Here is a 19,141-nt window from a genome sequence, read left to right on the forward strand (position 1 = left end):
TTTTTCTTGGACGGAAATTTGTTCGTTTGATATGGATGTTGCTGCAGTTTGAGGCATGATATCAGGGGAGAAAGGAGTAGTAGATTGACTGTTATTAGAATCAATTAAATTTGTTGTTGATTCTAGTTTATAGGGACAGTTGGTGGCGATATGTCCAGACTTTTTGCAGTTATAACAGGCCATATTTTCTTGAGATAAGAATATTCGATATGTTGTATTATCGAAATCTAAGGTGAATGAGTCGGGTAAGGAGATATTATGGGGACTGACGTATATTTGTCTTCTGAAACTTAAAATATGATTATATCCGGGAAGGGTGGAACTGATTTTTAGAAAAGTGACAGGACAGACCATATACTAAGTCCAATACTTTGTATATAATCAACTAACAGACTCTGTGATATTGTTGGACATACGTTTGAAAAAACAATACGTTCCGCTGGTGAGATTAATCTTCTAGCTTGTAAAATATTATTCTGGATTTGTAGGTGTCCATGGTTTTGCATTAATTCGTCCACGATTTGTTTGTTTGCAAGGTACATGCAAATCTGATTATTGGATAGTCGGTAGGAAAATATAATATTTTTGGGATGAATTAGGTTACCCAAAGGAATTAAGTAATCTTGTAGTCGCGTATTCTCTAAAGCCCTGAAGACAATTGCTTGATGTTTTGAGGGAAATTATGTAGAAGATGCTGATAAATAGGTTTTATTGGTATTTGTCTGTAATTGCGATACTTGTGGTGTGTTAGACAGACTCTGAATATTAGGTTCCATTTTTTATTTTAACACGGGACATGTGTTTAAAAATAATATAGACCTGACTAGTAATCAAACAGGTAATAAGACTGGAATAATGTTTCTTGAGTCGTATCTTATTGATAATTGTTAAATTACTAATCAGCCAAAAACTGGTTGATCACGTTATATTAATGAAAACTAATATGATGTGTTCACTTACTGGTTTTACATATAATTGTCACTTAACTATTTATAAATAAATTGAAATTAAACTTTAAAATGCGGAAAACTTTTAAGTTCGTATTTACACTTTGACGTTTATTTCATGCAATGTATTTATAAAAATAAATTTAAGCATTATTGATAATTAAAAAAAATTGTATAATTTACGAATAAAGTATTATTTAATTGAATATTATAAATATCTTGTGTATATTTTATATTCCCTTCGGAAGTAATATTACTTATTGTAGAATAATATAATTATAATTGTAAAGTTGTATATCAACAATTAAAAAAATATTGTTCTATATTATAGTTTATTGTATTTGTTTTTTTTTAGATATTTTCTCAAAATTACGACTACTTACCTTAAAATTATTGTTTTGTAACTTTGAATCTATCTAAAAAATGTTTAATAAAGAATATTGTCTGTACTTTTATTACTTAAAATTAAAATACAGCTTCTTTTCAAGTAGTCATCTGCTTTAAATACCAAAATGTGTAACTCGTACGTTTTTCTGTGGAATTCGACATATATGTAAATAATATCAAACTTGAGCAAGTTGATAGAATTGGTTACCTTGGACAGCAATTAAATTGTAACGCAGAAAGTCACGGCGAAATTAGATCTAGGATACAGCAGGCTAGAGCGGCTTTTAGAAGGATGTCCAAGGTATTATGTAACAGAGACCTAAAATTAGCATTGATGATCCGCCTATTCCGCTGCTACGTGTTCTCGGTCTTACTTTATGATGTCGAGTCATGGACTGTGAATAAAATCGATCTAAATCGCCTTGAGGCTTTCGAAATGTGGTGCTAATTAAGATTAAAATTAAGATAGCTATGATGGTAACCAACGTTCTGAAAAGACACGGTACATAAAGAAGAAGAACTGTTCATATGACATTTAATGTTAAATAACCCTAAACAAATATATACGTATTGCGTGTGCAATTTCACAACCGTCTAAATTTCAGTACTGTTTATTTTGGCGAATACAATATGTTCATAAACTTAGATAATTAAACTGTTTTTGGAAACAATGAATTCCGTAGGAAGGCTCGGGAAGCCAAAAGGGTTAATGACAAGTTGCGGATGTTTTTCACGGGCTATGACGATAGCAATGTCACGTTTAAACTACGAAAATATGTTTAAATTTCTGGACGATTTAATAGTTTTTGGCAACAATCTGCAACAACATTACGAGAACTTAATAAGGAATTATATTAAAAAGACTGTGGAAGCACTAAAACTGTGAAAGCGCAAATGTAAAAATATGGGAGTTCCGATTAACAACAATAGCATATACACTTTGTCCTTTGCAGATGATCAACTAATCGAGGAGTATAAAAAATGGGGACTTGCAATCAATGTCCAAAAAACCGAGTATATGTGTATCAAAGGGAAATAACAGGACCTCATATTGTAAGATGGAGAAGTTATCAAACATTGCAACACATATAAATATTTAGGTATGATCATCACAAAATAAGGCAACGTAGACGACACAATTGAGGAGAAAAACTACCAATTAAGAAAAGCAATTTCCGTTCTCAATAGTATCCTTTTGGATCAATCAATCTCTAATAATAACAAGCACAAGATATATAATACAATTATTAAAAGAATAATTACCTACAGTAGTGAAGTATGGCAAATAAAGGAAAGATACAAGAGAAAACTTGAGGCAACGGAAATGGATTTCTGGAGACGTTCAGCTGGAAAATCTAGACTAGAAAAAGTAACGAACAACAGCATAAGAGAAATTATGAAAGTAAAACATACAATAGTAGACAATATTGGTACCCAATAACTCAGATGGTACGGTCATGTACAGAGAATGTCTGAAGAACGTATCCCAAAACAAGTCATAATGTGGACCCCTCACGGTAGAAAAAAAAAAGAGAAAGACTCCGCCTTAGTTGGAGAGAAGGCATCAATATAAAAATGAAAGACAGAGACATAGAAGAAGACTTATGGATGAATCGAGAGGAGTAGCCACTGGGTATCGGAAGACGTAGGAGAACATTGTAAACCGATCTATCCATCTAGTTAAAAGACTAAGGAAAGTAAATCTGCAATAAAACCCAAATAAATGCGAGGTTTATAAAGAAATAACTATTATACTTAGAACAAAAATATCAAGTAAGGGTATAGTACCAGATCCTAAAAAAATTATCACAAAAGAATAGTATCCTATACCAGAAAACGCAAAATAAATAAAGGATTTGTAAAGTAGTATTTGCAAATTATTACAAAAAACACACACTACTGTAACTGCTAAAGTGCTTGACACACTCTCAAACGAATTCCATCCAGAACAAGGTATCAGACAAGGATGTATACTGTCTCCACAATTATTTAATATATATGGGGAGCATATTATGAGAAAAGCGGTTGAAGGGTGGGAAAATGGCATCTCAATAAATGACCGCAAAATAAACAACCTACGTTTTGCAGACGACACAGCCCTTCTTGCAAGTAGTCAAGAAGAGTTAATTGATCTTATACAACTGGTTAAAAATGAAAGTCAAATATTTGGTCTGCAATTAAACATATCACAGATAAAGATCATGCTAGTGGATAGACTATATAACCATAATCAACACATAACCACGATTGACCGATTTGAGGTTCTGAGCTCATATTTATATCTGGGATCATTGATCACAAACACAGGGTTACTATAGTAAGAAATAAAACGTAGATGTAATCTAATAAAAGTCGCCGTACTAAAGATGGCCAAAATATGGAAGGAGTCTCAAATTTCACGAACCCTAAAAATGAGGTGGATCAACTGCTTAATATTCTCAATACTGACATACGGATGTGAATCTTGGACCCTACGACAAGCGGAACGAAAAAAGATAGACGCCACTGAAATGTTATGTTGGAGAATGATGTTACAAATTTCGTAGACTGACTAGAGGACAAATATTTCAATTTTAAATGAGCTAAAAGTCAGCAAACGGCGATCCAACAATTAAAATACTTCGGACACGTTAGAAGAGCAAACACAGAAAATATGGAAAGATTATTTAAGGAAAGGTAAAAGGACGAAGACCACGAGGAAGATCTCCAACAAGATGGATCGATTAAATTACAACCATATGCAAAAGAACTATGCACGAGTTAAAAGAAATGACCAGAGACAGAGATCTTTAAAGGAGGACAATACACGACATCACGATACCCACTACACTCCCTCTGAGGGGTCAGGATTGAAAAGAGAGACAGAAAACACATCAGACATCATCGCTTTTCAGAAATAGCTGCGTCTCTATATAGATTATCGAGAAAGACTGTAAAATTCTAGTGGACAGCAGAATGCTAAGCTTTTTAGCTTTTCATAAACTCAAGGCATCGCTGACAACCTCCCAGTAATGACAAACCTGCAACATATGACAGTAGAGCACTCAACGAAGCAGAAATTAATTATCCTACGATAGGGATAAAATTGTTAGTAATAGTATGAAGTATTTCTAAATGTTGATATTGTGACGGACTACCACCCATTAGTGTCCCTATTTAGTATTTGGTATAACCAACCCTTCAAGCAGACTAACTGAATTCAGATTTAAGTTAAAGAAATAAAATTTTTAGATTCTTAAAAGAAGCTGAAAACGTTACAGCATATGCCTCATCATAAATAGAAGATACATCAGTAGCGCCAGGAAGAGGACCTGCTTCATGAAAATATCAGCTGCAGACTTTGTAGCAAAAAACCTAAAACAGTCAACCATATCTGGCATCACTGCGAGGCAAGGGATCGAGGCGGCAAATACTTTTTGGAGACAACGAAGTGACTCTAAATACGTATATATGGTACCCATCCATTGACTTGTATAAGCTAGTACAGAATTCCAAAATCCTGGAATCGGTATCATAAAGTAACAAAATATGTACAATAAGCCAATTGCCTGCAGTACGACCGGTTTATAACAGACGGATTTCAGGAAAAACAAAGAAACAGGAAGAAACATACAATTCGAAGGACAGATGGTGTTAAAATACCCTGAGAACATGGTAGATATACATAAAGGATGAATATTAAGAGATGAAGATAGATTCTGTCAAAGTATATACAGAAAATAATATATTGTATGACGAAGAGAAAGATATTTATTTAATTAGAGATTCTCGATCAACGTTTGCATTACGAGCGTCGTCTAAAGTCTTTTTTATTCGATTTCGCTCGTGTTTCAAGATATAACAAAGTGTTTAGTTGATTTTGTTTGTTTTGATTATATTTCAAGTTTTGTTATTCTGTCAACTGTACTGTAAGTACAATTTTTTTTATATATTTATTATTAAACGCCGTACCCCAGTATGTCCGCGGGCAAGAATGTTATTTCTAGAAAGGATCCACCAGATCCTGGTGTAAAGGACATTGAATTTACAAAAGAAAATAAAATAATTTTATATACAAATGCTTTGCATCATAATTCTTATGTTGAATGATGCCACAAGCTTTCCATCGACTTTATGTAAAACACATATTAAAAAAAGTTAGGAATGTAATTTATCTAATCGATTTAGTTCTAATGATAATGATCGGCTTTTTATATTTGTTCACCATATCAATTTGAATATAGGCCGTTTGCTTCCAATGAAACATTTTTGCATCCAATGAGATTTTTTCGAGAAAAATAACTTTATAGCATATATTCCAAATTATTTAACAGAAAAAAGATCTCGTTCGTGAAGTGGATACTACTTTAAGTGAGAATGCACTGCTTAACCATATTCAATCTAATAATCCTATTTAAAAGGTTTAAAAAAGAATAAATTTAAGAACTTCTAACATCGCACCTGCCTTAAGATGTCTCCGTACTACCATTTTCTACTAAATATGTTTAGGTTTTGATTCAAGTAACAATTTAAAGAAATTTAAAAATCAAAAAACCGTGTACCAACCGTAAACCAACCTGTGGCACTATTTGAAAAATCTTCTTGATTTTTCATTGACTAGGCCCTCTCCGACAATGTTACTCGTTTATCTCATTTTATACATTCAAAACTGTCTTTTATGTCTTTTTCTAGTCTTTTATTTGGAAATTTCTAGATTAAAAATACTTATTGGTAAAGAGGTTTTGGTCCATAATTTTTATTTCTGTTGATTTTTTAACATCGGTCTCTATCCTGAGCAACATATTTCCAATTTGTTCCGGCTATTCTTTTAATATCATCAACCCATCTCATCTGTGGTCTTCCTTTTGGTCGTTTACTTTCGTAAGGTCTCCAATGTTGTATTGAAGTATTCCAACGTTCGTCTTTTTGTCTAGCAGTGTGGCCCGCGAAGCTCTATTTAAGTTTGGCAATTTTTGTTGCTATGTCCTCTACTTTTGTTTTGGATCTTACCCATTCGTTCCTCTTTTTATCTGACAGTCGTATACCTAACATTGCTCTTTCCATTTTTTTTTTCTGTTATGGCTAGTTTATTCATGTTTGCCTTGGGTAGGGTCCAGGTTTGACATGGATATGTCATGATAGGAAGGATGCATTGGTTGAACACTTTGCTCCTCAAGTATTGGGGTATTTTGCAGTTCTTAAGTATTAAACTAAGTTTTCCAAATCCTGCCCATGCTAGTGTTGCTCTTGTAGTAATTTCCTCACTTTGGTTCTCTTTGTCAAGTCTCAGGATTTGGCCTAGGTAGATATATTCCTGGATTTGTTCTATCTCACTGCCATTTATAGTTATACGTCTGGGGTCATCTGTGTTTGTCATTATTTTTGTTTTATTCATATTCATATTTAGGCCGACGTATTGGGAGCTGGCTGCTAGTTCCCCCATCATAATTTGCAGTTCCTCGAATGTGCTCGCTATAATCACTATGTGGTCAGCGAATCTGAGGTGGTTTAACTTGTTGCCATTAACGTTAATGCCATAGGTTGACCAATTTGTAGTTTTGAAGACGTCTTCTAGGGCTAGGTTTAAAAGCTTTGGCGATATTACGTCTCCTTGTCTCACTCCTCTCTTAATGGGGATGGGATTTGTATTTTCGTCTAGTTGTACTATCATAGTTGCATTTTCATATATATTATGTATTAGTTGCCTATATCTCGAATCTATTCTACAATTATTATTAGTAGCTTGTTCAATGGCCCACATCTAGATACTATCAAACGCCTTTTTATAGTCGACGAAGGCAAGAAATAGGATTATTGAAAATAAGAAATGTCGCTTTTGTGGGACGTTAGTCGACCTTGAAGAGAGCGACTGGTCTGGCCAATGTAGCAGGAGTTGCACTCTGCACAGGGTACATGATAGACGACATTAGTTTGTTCTAGATTCTGCCCACAATTCCCACAAAAGCGACATTAGAATTTCTAAACCATCTTGTGCCCTTGCACAGCATGCCATTTTAACCAAACACAGTATCGACTTCACGAATACCAAAATACTGTGTAAACAAAAAAATTATCATATGCGATCCATCCTTAAAATGTATCAAATTCTAAAACATCCATCGTCCCTAAATAAGAGAACTGACATCGACAACTTGAGCCAGATATATCACATCATACAAAACAAATAAAAAAACCCCTTACAAGACAGTAACTTCATTCCCATTCTTCTTTCCAATTGTTTTTGGTTGTTTGTTTTTTAAAGAAAAAGAAAAAAGGAATCCTTTTTTAAAAAAAGGTCTGTCCCTGTTCCGGTCGCTAATTCCCTCATTAATTATACCTCCGTCCTGCATTTCAAAGAAACACATGTACGACAATAAGCCACATGTGAAAATTATGACATCCTGGAGCTGATAGCTTTCGGGGAAACCTGTAACACCTAGAGAGCGCGTCCCTAGGTGGCGGATAGGGGAATGCCCGACCCGGTTTACCGGTGAGTAGGAGGGAAATAAAATACCTCCCGTAGACCAACAGGTGATTCACCGAATGATTGCCGGTATAAGCAATCTCCCACTCACGACCAACGGCTGCGGGCGGATGAGTTAATAAGTGAAAGGACACTCTTTTGTCCAAGGGTTGGGAAACTGGTCCTAAAGGCGGATGAATCGAAAAATAGGTCAACGGCGTAAGGATGCAGAACGCAACAGGGAACCACTGCATTAGAGTAGACTCATAGAGTACCCCTAGTAAAGTCATGAATGGCAAATGACAAGTAGAGTAAACAAACTTACTGATTATGGAGCACGGAATCCAAGATCCGACAGGGGAGGAATAACTGTAGATCACAGGGCCTCCCAGGTCGTAAACCAGAGAAATCCCTGAGCACTTAAGACATTGAAAATAGCAACCTGGAATATCAGAAGTCTGTACGCAAGTGGTAAATTAGCGAACGTACTGCTTGAAATGGAAAACCTCCAAATTGATGTTTTAGGTATAAGTGACGTACAGTGGCCAGGTTCAGGCAAACAAATTACAAATAATGGAATCATGTATTATTCAGGTAACAACGAGGTTAATCATCGCTATGATGTTGCTATCTTAGTTGCAAAAAAGGTTAATTACTCTGTGAGATGTTTTACTCCTTATTCTGATAGGATCTTATCAATACAACTTCAGTCTAAAAAAGGCATAGTAAATTTAATTCAAGTTTATGCTCTTACGGCAGATAAAGATGACGACGATATCGAACTATTTTACCATGATTTGGAACAAATCTTAAAATCAATGAAGAAACATCACACTACAATAGTAATGGGCGACTTCAATGCCAAAGTTGGCCAGGAAAGAGTGGATGGATATGTGGGGGACTATGGTCTAGGAAATAGAAATGAACGTGGTGACCGTTTGATACAAATTTGCCAGACGGAAGAATTTGTAATAGCTAATACACTTTTTAAGCTACCAAAAAGAAGATTGTATACATGGAAATCTCCCGGTGATACAACGAATAGAATAATCCGTAATCAAATTGACTTTGTCCTTATTAAACAAAGATTCCGTAATTCTATACTGTCTGCCAAAACTTACCCTGGAGCAGACATCGGTTTAGACCATAACCCCATAGTAGTCACATTACGAACCAAATTGAAACTGGTTAAAAAAGTAATGCCCAAGAACTGAATAAAAGTAGTTATAACATTGATCAGAAATGGCAAAATATAAAAGTAACTTAAAGTAAGTAAGTAAACTTAAAACCAAATAAAAGAAAACATAAAGACTGGATGACTGAAGAAATACTACTATTAATGAATGAAAGAAAATCATTCAAAACAAAAAATCCAATTAAATATAATGAAACTGATCGATTAATTAAAAAGAGAATAAAAGAAGCTAAGGAGAGAATGGTACGAGAGTAGTGCCAAGAACTAAAAGAAATTGAGAAAAAATATGACTTTTTTAACATGTATAAAAGAATTAGAGAATTAACAGAAATGAGAAAATTACTTCAAACTAGGCAACTAAGAGATGAAAGTGGTGCACTTATAACAGATATAAACCAAAAAAATGCAGAGATGGACACAATATATAGCACAACTTTTTGAAGACAAAGAGAGAATAGAAGCACCAAAAGAATTTAAGGATGATACTGGGCCTGACATTATACGAGAAGAAATTGAGTATGCAATGAAACAAGCTAAAAGTGGTAAAACTCCCGGGCCTGATAAAGTTCCTATCGAATTACTCAAAATTGTGAATACTGAATCTATTGGTCTCCTTTTGGATCTCTTCAATACCATATATAGAACAGGTATAATACCTAAAGAATGGCTCCAATCAACATTCATACTGCTACCCAAGAAAGCCAATGCAAAGGAGTGCAATGAACATAGCACCATAGCCTTAATGAGTCATGTCTTGAAATTGTTTTTAAAAGTAATTCACAATAGAATACATAAGAAATTAGATGAAGGCATAAGTAATACACAAATGGGATTTAGAAAAGGACTGGAAACACGAGATGCACTGTTTGCAGTAAGAGTTCTTGCGCAGAGATGCTTAGATATAAATCAGGAAGTATATGCCTGTTTCATTGATTTTGAGAAGGCATTTGACAGAGTGCAGCATAATCGGCTTAAAGAAATTTTATTAAATAAAAACATAGACAGTAGAGACATTAGAATCATATGTTACCTCTATTGTAAGCAAACAGCAAAAGTGAAAGTTGAAAATGAACTGACCAAGGATATCCAGATTCGCCGTGGGGTCCGCCACGCGCGATGACGCAAAACGATTGCCGGCAACATGGTGACCCCTGCTTCAGCGACCTCCCGCCCACACCGCTCAGCCCACGTCAGTTCAGACCACGTCAGCGCATACCGTTCCCGCGCATACAGCGAGTATAAAAGCAGCCACACAGGGTAAGACCGGTTGTCACTCGACACTGAAGAGTAGGCAGATTGAGACCTCAGTGCCGAGAGACAGTTCTTGCAATATAGAACACGATACTGGTACGTCTCAAGTGAGGGGAGTAGGCAGATTGAGACCCCGAACTCGAACCGAACCGTATCACTCTTGATAATGGCTCCAAAATGGGTGCCGAAACGTCGAGTTTTATATTCTCAACGCGGTTCTTTCCGAGAACTCAGTAATTTTCATATATATATATATATATATATATATATATATATATATATATATATATATATATATATATATATATATATATATATACTAACAATGTTTCTTCTTTGTCATATTTTTTTTGTCTGGGCAGTTCATTGTAGATATGATAAATCGTATAACTTTTAATTTGTCCATTTCTTTAATTTTTGTACATGTGCAACAACAAATAATAGATAGTGGCCATTTATTCTTGATTACTTGACATACAACTGGTAAAAATGAATATAATGATCTCAGCCTACGTTAAAGGTCGAAAACTCTTCTGCCAAACCTCGGAGGTACCGGTACATATCCCTAAATATCTATCGGACGTACTGATAGATATTTAGGGAGTTAATCTTTAGTAATAATTAAGGCTTCAAGATGCTATCCTGAGTGCCTTCTTGATAGGGTATTTTCTTAGACAAACTGATTGTCTGATAATGATACGTCAATCAAAGTTTACTGTAGCCAATTCAATTATAATTAGTGGATTCTTCCCCAGTTGCCGGGTTGATGTGAATTTGATTAAATAATATTGAGGAAAACAATAACTATCATATAAAAAATAAGCAGCTGTCTTGTCCGAATTTAGTGATCTTGGATAAGTCAAAGTAGTTAAAATGGTTTTAAACCTTAGTTCAGAGTAAAACAACGAATTTTTATGTCGGTTTTTATAACCCATTTTATTTTATGTCATAGATTTTCAGGTTAAGATTCTATTTAAACATGACTGCGTGCATTTTTTTTACAAATAAATATTAGGCAATAATAAGATTAGTCAACTGGTGACAAATATGTTAAATTGTATTATCAAAATCCACATAAAGGTCATATTATTTTAAAATTTACTTTAACAATTTTCTTTTGTTGCTAAATCTATTTATTTTATGTAACTTATTGTAAATATTAATTGTTGAATTAAATTCTTCAACGTAATGTGTACACTCGACCTTTTACAAAGTGTTTGTCTCAACTTTATCGCTTATTATTATTTTAATAGCATTATCAACTTTCCTTATCCCGTTCAATTTAATGTGTCACTAACATAGTTTACGAGTACCAGTAGTTTATTTTAAACAGTACTTCATCCTGGCGGTTAGTTGATTGAAAGTCATAGCTTCTGCATAATAAGCTAGATCTTTTATTTTATTTGATATTTTTATTCAATAAACTCAATCTATAGTGAGGTGTAGAGTTAATTTAATGATATTTCATAATTCATTGACATTCACTGACAATTTTTATAATAAGTTTATAATCTACTAGGTTTATAATACGTATTTTATTATTATTGTAACGATATTTCTCTATTTTTATCATGCTGTTGTATCTTGTAACAAACATCTGACCTCATTCGAGTGTTGTCCTTGATTTTTTGCCTATTGTTTAACTTATTCTTGCTAGCTTTTCGTCTTTAATTCTGTGCATAATTCATTCTGTTTACATATGAGTAAGCTATCTAAGTTGGTTCTCACTTAATCTATTGGTTTCATTATCTAAATCTGCTATTACTATGGTATTTCGCTTCCTATGCCTTCTTTTGACGCCTATATTATATCGTAAAACTCTCGTTTTGGCATAGGCAAGGCAATGAAGCAATAAACATACGAAATATTTGCAGTAGGATGTGTTTTCATGAAAATTTTGGCATTCGATTCGTATGAGTATCACGAAATTTTGTGAATAAAAATGATGACGTGGAAATGAAGATCGCATTATTCAACAACGAATTGAAACATTATCCATGATCCAATATTACATAATTGGTGTCAAATGTCAGTTTTAATAATTCCGAGAATGTTTACCAAGATACTGGACTTTGTGGTTAGATTTCATTCCAATGGTTCCGGAGTGACGTGACGACGCTAGAGAGTGAAAGATTAGAAAACAGGGATACTGCGTCAAAGTTTACTAAGACATATTCTCTTGGTAACTGGTAATAAATTATTGATAAATTTACTGAACTGGAAAAAGTCTACTAATATTACGTTAGAAATGTCCTACGATTAATTTTCTCAAGAGACTCCTGGTTCAAAAAAATACAAAATTAAATTTCTATTACAAAATTTACTTTTGTAATAAAATATAAAAATGTTACTTTAAAAGTTTTATTTAATTCAGTTTCCTTCGGTGATACAAATTCGACTCAACTAACCCTATCTACGCAATTGTATATATTTTTATAATATGATATTTAATACTTTCTACCTTCTCAGATGAAAAAGTCATTAAATTTTAATTGCCTTCACCAGCCCTCAGCCCGAGAGGAGATAGGCGGATTATCGGACTTTTAAAAAAACGTTAAGTATTTACTCGACATTCTATTTGTTCGACGTTTCTGTTCCGTAGTAAATTTTTGTGCTTTAAAACAATTTGTACTGTCATGCTGCCTCTTACAAAATACACACCAGTAATTTATAATTATTTTCAGTCGGTAAACCAAAACCTTCTGTGGTTAAATCAATTTTTTGTTCATTTTGAACTTGACTCTGTAAAAAGCTCATTAGCCCACTCAATCTTGTTTCTAGAGTTGTAACTTCTGCGGTTTCTGCGATATTTTTCATGGACACGGAAACATAAGGCCTTAAAAACTGTGAAGATCTATGCCATAGTCGAATCATATCTTCTGGCAAACATGACTCAATAAGAGGATACAATATCGCCGCATACTTGTCAGCAGTTATGCCTAAGGTCTCAAGTGAACGAAGTTGACTTTCAATTATATCATAAAGAGTAGACATATTACAAGAACTACTAGAAACTCGACTCAAAATTAACTTTAAGAGCTCTCTAATATAAACTTCAATCTGGAGATTCTCTCTGCCAAACCTAGACTGCAAACTCTGAATAATTTTTGAGTAATTGTCGGTTACTGCAGGAAAACTCTCCACTAATCGTCTGGCCTTACTAGACTATACAGTGGCTTGTCTCAAATAAGCAGTCTTATCAGTCAAATCAATTGATGGATCGTCATGCACTACTTTGAACTGTGACCAAAAAGGAAGCCAATCTTTTAAGTCTCCATTAAATTTATTGAACTCGATTGAAGGTAATTTAAATTTGCGCTTACCTTTTATACATGATGACTCTGAACTTACTGAACCTGGTCTGTTATGATATTTGTACTTAAGTTCAAAGTACCTTGCAGTATATTTATATTCTGCCTCCATCTCACTGATTAACTCTTCTTCGGAAGCTTCTTCAAATACAGGGTCGAGTGTCCACCGGTTCAGATAACAAACTGTCCAAAACAGTAGCAACTTTCGTAAATGCACTACGAAAAACCGTTCTGCGTATTTTATCCGATTCTATTTTTCGCTTAAAAAGGTTAACTTTGGCCGAGGCTCACGGCAAAAACAAAATTATTCGCCGGAAAAAAGTTTGCACTAAAATAAGCGAAAATAACTTTTAAGCACACCCGTATATAAGTCCTGTCACGGTCGCCAAATATTACGTTAGAAATATCCTACGATTAATTTTCACAAGAGACTCCTGGTTCAAAAAAATACAAAATTAAATTTCTATTACAAAAATTACTTTTGTATTAAAATACACAAATGTGAGTTTAAAAGTTTTATTTAATTCAGTTTCCTTCGGTGATACAAATTCGACTCAACTAACCCTATCTAAACAATTGAATATATTCTTATAATATGATATTCGATACTTTCTACATTCTCAGACGAAAAAGTCATTAAATTTTAATTGCCTTCACCAGCCCTCAGCCCGAGAGACGATTGGCTGATTATTGGACTTTTAAAATAAACGTTAAGTATTTACTCGACAACTATGATGAAATCGTTCTTATAGTTGTATGCTTGTGAAAGAATGTCCGTTAAGATTTGGGCTAAATTAGTGTTAGGAGCGTTTATTGACGATAATATAGGACCCATAATCAGTTTGGGCTTATGGATTTTAGGAAGACAATAGAACCTGGGGCATTGCCATTATAGTTATGGAGGGATTTGGCGTCCTATATTATCGTCAATAAACGCTCCTAATACTAATTTAGCCCAATTCTTAACGGACATTATTTCACAAGCATACAACTATAAGAACAATTTCAACATAGTAGACTCTTTCCAGTTCTGTGAATTTATTAATATATCAGTTACCAAGAGAATATATTTTAGTAAGCTTCGACGTAGTATCCCTGTTTTCTAATCTCCCACTCTCTAGCGTCGTCATGTCACTCCGGAACCATTGGAATGAAATCCAACCACACAGTCCAGTAACGTGGGAAACATTCTCAGAAATATTAAAACTGACGTTTGACACCAATTATCTAATATTTAATGACAAATACTATCGTTAAATTTTTGGAACTCCCATGGGATCGTCGATTTCCCCCATTCTAGATAATTTCGTAATCGACGACCTTATTAATGAGAGTATCACTAAGTTAAATTTCCGGGTTCCCTTTGTATAGCGTTATGTCAAAGACTTGATCCTAGCAACAGCACCTAGATTTTAAGTACCTTATCAGTCTTCAATAGCGTTGATCCTCACCTACAATTTACAAGTGAATTGGAGGTTGATAACAGCATACCGTTTTTGGATATGCGAATCATACGCACACATAGTAACACATTGGGCACTACGTGGTACAGGAAAGAAATGGCGAGCAACAGGTTCTTAAATTATCACTCTACACACCCAATGAGATACAAACATAACCTTGTACAAGCTCTTAGCTTCAAAGTACACACGTTGACCCATACGCAGTACAAGAGAGAATCTTTGGATTCATTCAAATTCATTCTCATTGATAACTCTTACCCCATATCCATTATCAATATATATCTTTTCTCTAAAAGCTATGGTCATTCTATTTCGGAAGCACCTAACGGTGCAATACTAGCCTCCATATCCAATAGCATACAGATGAACAATTCCCCGTTAACCCCAAAACCAGCCACAAAATATGCTTCTCTTCAAAAATACTAAAACCATTGGAAAGTGATTTTCCAAGTCTAAAACTCCACTAAGCTAGTTAGAGCACACTAATGTTGTATATCAGATACCCTGTTTAAAATGCAACTCCTGCTACATTGGTCAGACCATCGGTCACTTCTAGGTCGTATAACTTTACAAAAAAGCGACATTAGATTTTCCAAACCCTCTTGTGCCCTTGCACAATTTAACGGAAGCTATAAGATACAGAAGTAATCAGAGTAGCAAAGCTATCCCACAACTAAATAGGATTATATAAGACCAACGGAATCGATATCCAAGGACAACAAAAGAAGAATTTAACGTACGGTTTGAAAGTGTGGTAAATAAATAATACAACCGGGTAAATACTTAACATAACCGAAATGCATTTCTCGTGACATTCACCTGGAAATTCAAGGGAGAAAGAGTAACAAACCACCGCATAGGAGAAATCATGGGTACAAACCATAGATTAGCGGACAATGTGAAAATAAGCCACTGGTTTTTTTTACCGAAAATGACTGAGAAGCGACTGCCAAAATAAGTTCTAAAATGCAAACTTAATGGAAAGCGAAAGAGATTAAGACCTAGACAAAGTTGACAAGGGTATATCGACAAAAAGATGCTGGATATGAATATATTAATATAAGCTCAGAATATATGACATATGCTTATTTTGGATGTTGCCAAAACAAATATTGATTAATTTTTTGTATACATCTTCTACTATTTGGTCAGATCTATAGAGCAAATGCTTTGGAGTAATTAAAAAGATTTTTTGATGGTACTATTTACTTTTTTAAAGATTAAAGATACTGCTATATAGCCAAATTAAAAAAACAAAAACAAAAAGGATGCAATAAAAAGAAAATTGTTTATAAAAAATATTTATCGTTAACGGTCAATAAAGTCATTCATGCAAAGATATCAGTAATTCAAACAAAAAGATGCGCAGACACGCTTGCAATATCTTTATTGCTAATTACGAAAACCTCTTTTATTCAGAATTCCTTGAAACGTAGTTGGAAATTAGCATTCGCCATCCCTATTTTTTAAAAAGGCAACAAACTCGACCCCAACAATATTATCGTCCGATTAGCTTGCTGCTAGTAGTTGGTAAAGTTATGGAAGACATTATTTAAGAGGAGATGACCAAATTCCTTCTCTAGGAACATGTTAGTCCAACACAGCAACATGGATGGAACAACAACATTTACACTCTCTACATACGACCCATTCTTGGAATTTGCTGTACCAACGTGGTATCCTGATTTGGTTCGAGACAAAACTTTGTTGGGAAACGTTCAAAGAAAAGCCAGTCGCATTTCTTTGGGACCGAAAAGACCTTCCTATACAGAAAGACTTAACTAAGAAAGTATTGCTAACTTAACTTCTTTTGAAATTCGCCGACATCGTGGAGACTTAATTACCACATACAAAATATTAAAATTCAATTTTAGAGATGAACTATTTACCATAAATCAAGAGAAACGCCTCAGAGGTCACAAAATTAATCTTAAAAAAGAGAACTTTTCTACAAGATCAAGAGAGAACTTTCTGCCAAATAGAGTTTTCGAGTGCTGAAATAACCTTAACGATAACATTGTCTCGCCTTCTACCAACGCGTTCAAAAACAGACTTGACCGTTTTATATTATAGTTAAAATATTGTTTTTCTTTTAAACCAAAAATTGTAATTTTGTTATTTTTTTGTAATTTTGTAATTTACTAGTAGATTACCAATGTAATTTATTTCTATAATAATAATAATTATTATTATTGTACTTATTTGCGGCGGTAAAGTAACACTTTATTATATTGAAAAAAGAACTTTATTTGCCACAAATATTAATCAACTTATTTGAAATTAAATGTCAGTGATCGATGGCAATATTCGATTATTTATTTTAATGAACTTAAATTTTATCTTATCCCAAATATTAAAAACGTTGTACAAATATAAAATTATTATTACTGAAATTTATGTCAGAACGTGAAATTCTGTATTATTTAGTTATTACGTTAATATCAAATAAATCAAAATTTTGGACCGATTTAGGACCAATTCAGTACCGATAACCAACGATTAAAAATTGAAAGCGGCCATCATACAAAAGTCATCTATCATCAGTGTCATATTAAATTTTTATTTTGACTAAAATTTAAATTTTTTTAAGTATTAAAAAAAAATTTGAAATTACTTAATGGTAATTGTAATACCGATATAAATGTTAACGTTGTTAAAACACTTTCATTCAAGCACCTTCCACTTCAGGAATTAATTTTAATATCATGTCAAGTTGTTCATTAGTAGTTAATTTAACAGAATATAAATAAAATTGTTGTATTTATGACTATATATTTTTTATCTTTGTACAATAAAGGATTAAACAAAATATGACTATTTGTTATTGTATTTTATGGTTAGCGATTAAATTTTGTATGCACCACGTCAGTAAACACTCTTTATCGAACTCGTCTGTTATTCGCCTCGCTCGCTTCTCCCGCTCTACTCGTAATATCAGACTCGTCCGATAAAGAGTTATTTTACCGACTTGGTATATAAATAAATGATAATAAAAAAAAAACAAACTTAACATTCATGTATAAAAAAATACAAAAACAAAAAAGAGTTTAAAATAAAATTTATAAATAAAAATCTCTTTCTGCAGTTACAAACCAACGTTAGAAAATCCGCGGTCCATTAAAAATATTAATCGTAAGGTCTATTGAGCTTATATCAGTTAATATAATGCAGTTCACATTATTTTGCATACTCAACTCCATGCAGTGCCCGTGAACTCTAACAAATAACTTTATGTTTAAAAATTACTTCGGCAGTTTATAAACCAACGTAAGATCGCTTACAAAAGAGACCGAAGAAGGACATCGCAGCCCAAAACTTAGTGATACCACCAGACACTTTAGATGGTAATATCACCATCAGTAATCAATAAAATTCCAAAATATTTAATATTTTAGCGTGTAATATGTATACTTACGAAAATGTTACTAATGAAAATAAATTTGCAGTCTCTCTTGGATTGGGTGCTCGTTGTCTTCTATTACCTTGATCCATTATTTAAGGAAAACTCATACAACACACACTTGCCATAACCTAATTGAATTAACTAATACACCTGTTTAACAAAATTTATTTTATATATAAATATTTTTGTTTAATACCCAGTTGAACTCAACAGTGACGGAGGAAAAGATCTTATCACAATTTATTTAATATTACCTTTTCGTATAGACTGGTAGATATTTTTGTAATCATTTTTAGGCTTTCAGGGTATTTTACACGTACGTTTACTTTAAAATAGCACTACTATTTCTAGACTGTTCAATAAATAATGAAAAGTATATATTAGCTTATTTGTATATTAGCTTAGATATCTGTGGAATATACCAAAATTTTTTTCTAGGAATCAATTATTAGGGAATCATTATGTTAAACCATTAGAAAGTTATAAGTCAAAAAATATTAATTTGATATTAAAAATAATTAAAAAAGTTATTTTAAAATAAAATATAACTCAGTTATATATTACTAGACTTAATGATTATATTATATATTTTATTAGATATTAATAAAAAATATATTTTTTAATGAAACCACTTTAAAATAAAACGGTTCCTTTGTTTTATTTTCAGTAATTATCCATTATTATTATTCTCATATTTTACCTTATTTGTTGATTTATTAATATTTTTCCCAATGATATTTTG

At 33.2% G+C, this 19,141-nt stretch overlaps 1 protein-coding gene across 1 annotated transcript in view; it reads right to left on the minus strand.

Annotated features, from left to right (window-relative positions):
* The window catches only part of LOC140439787 (probable multidrug resistance-associated protein lethal(2)03659), a 115,651-nt gene extending 96,914 nt beyond the window's left edge, over window positions 1-18,737 (minus strand). Inside the window, exon 1 of the mRNA XM_072529926.1 lies at window positions 18,412-18,737. Coding sequence (XP_072386027.1) covers window positions 18,412-18,488 — 77 coding nt within the window. The 5' untranslated portion in view covers window positions 18,489-18,737. The remainder of the gene's footprint in view (window positions 1-18,411) is intronic.
* Window positions 18,738-19,141: the final 404 nt, after the last annotated feature.

Source organism: Diabrotica undecimpunctata, chromosome 4 (assembly GCF_040954645.1).
Source record: "Diabrotica undecimpunctata isolate CICGRU chromosome 4, icDiaUnde3, whole genome shotgun sequence".
Taxonomy (NCBI): domain Eukaryota; kingdom Metazoa; phylum Arthropoda; class Insecta; order Coleoptera; family Chrysomelidae; genus Diabrotica; species Diabrotica undecimpunctata.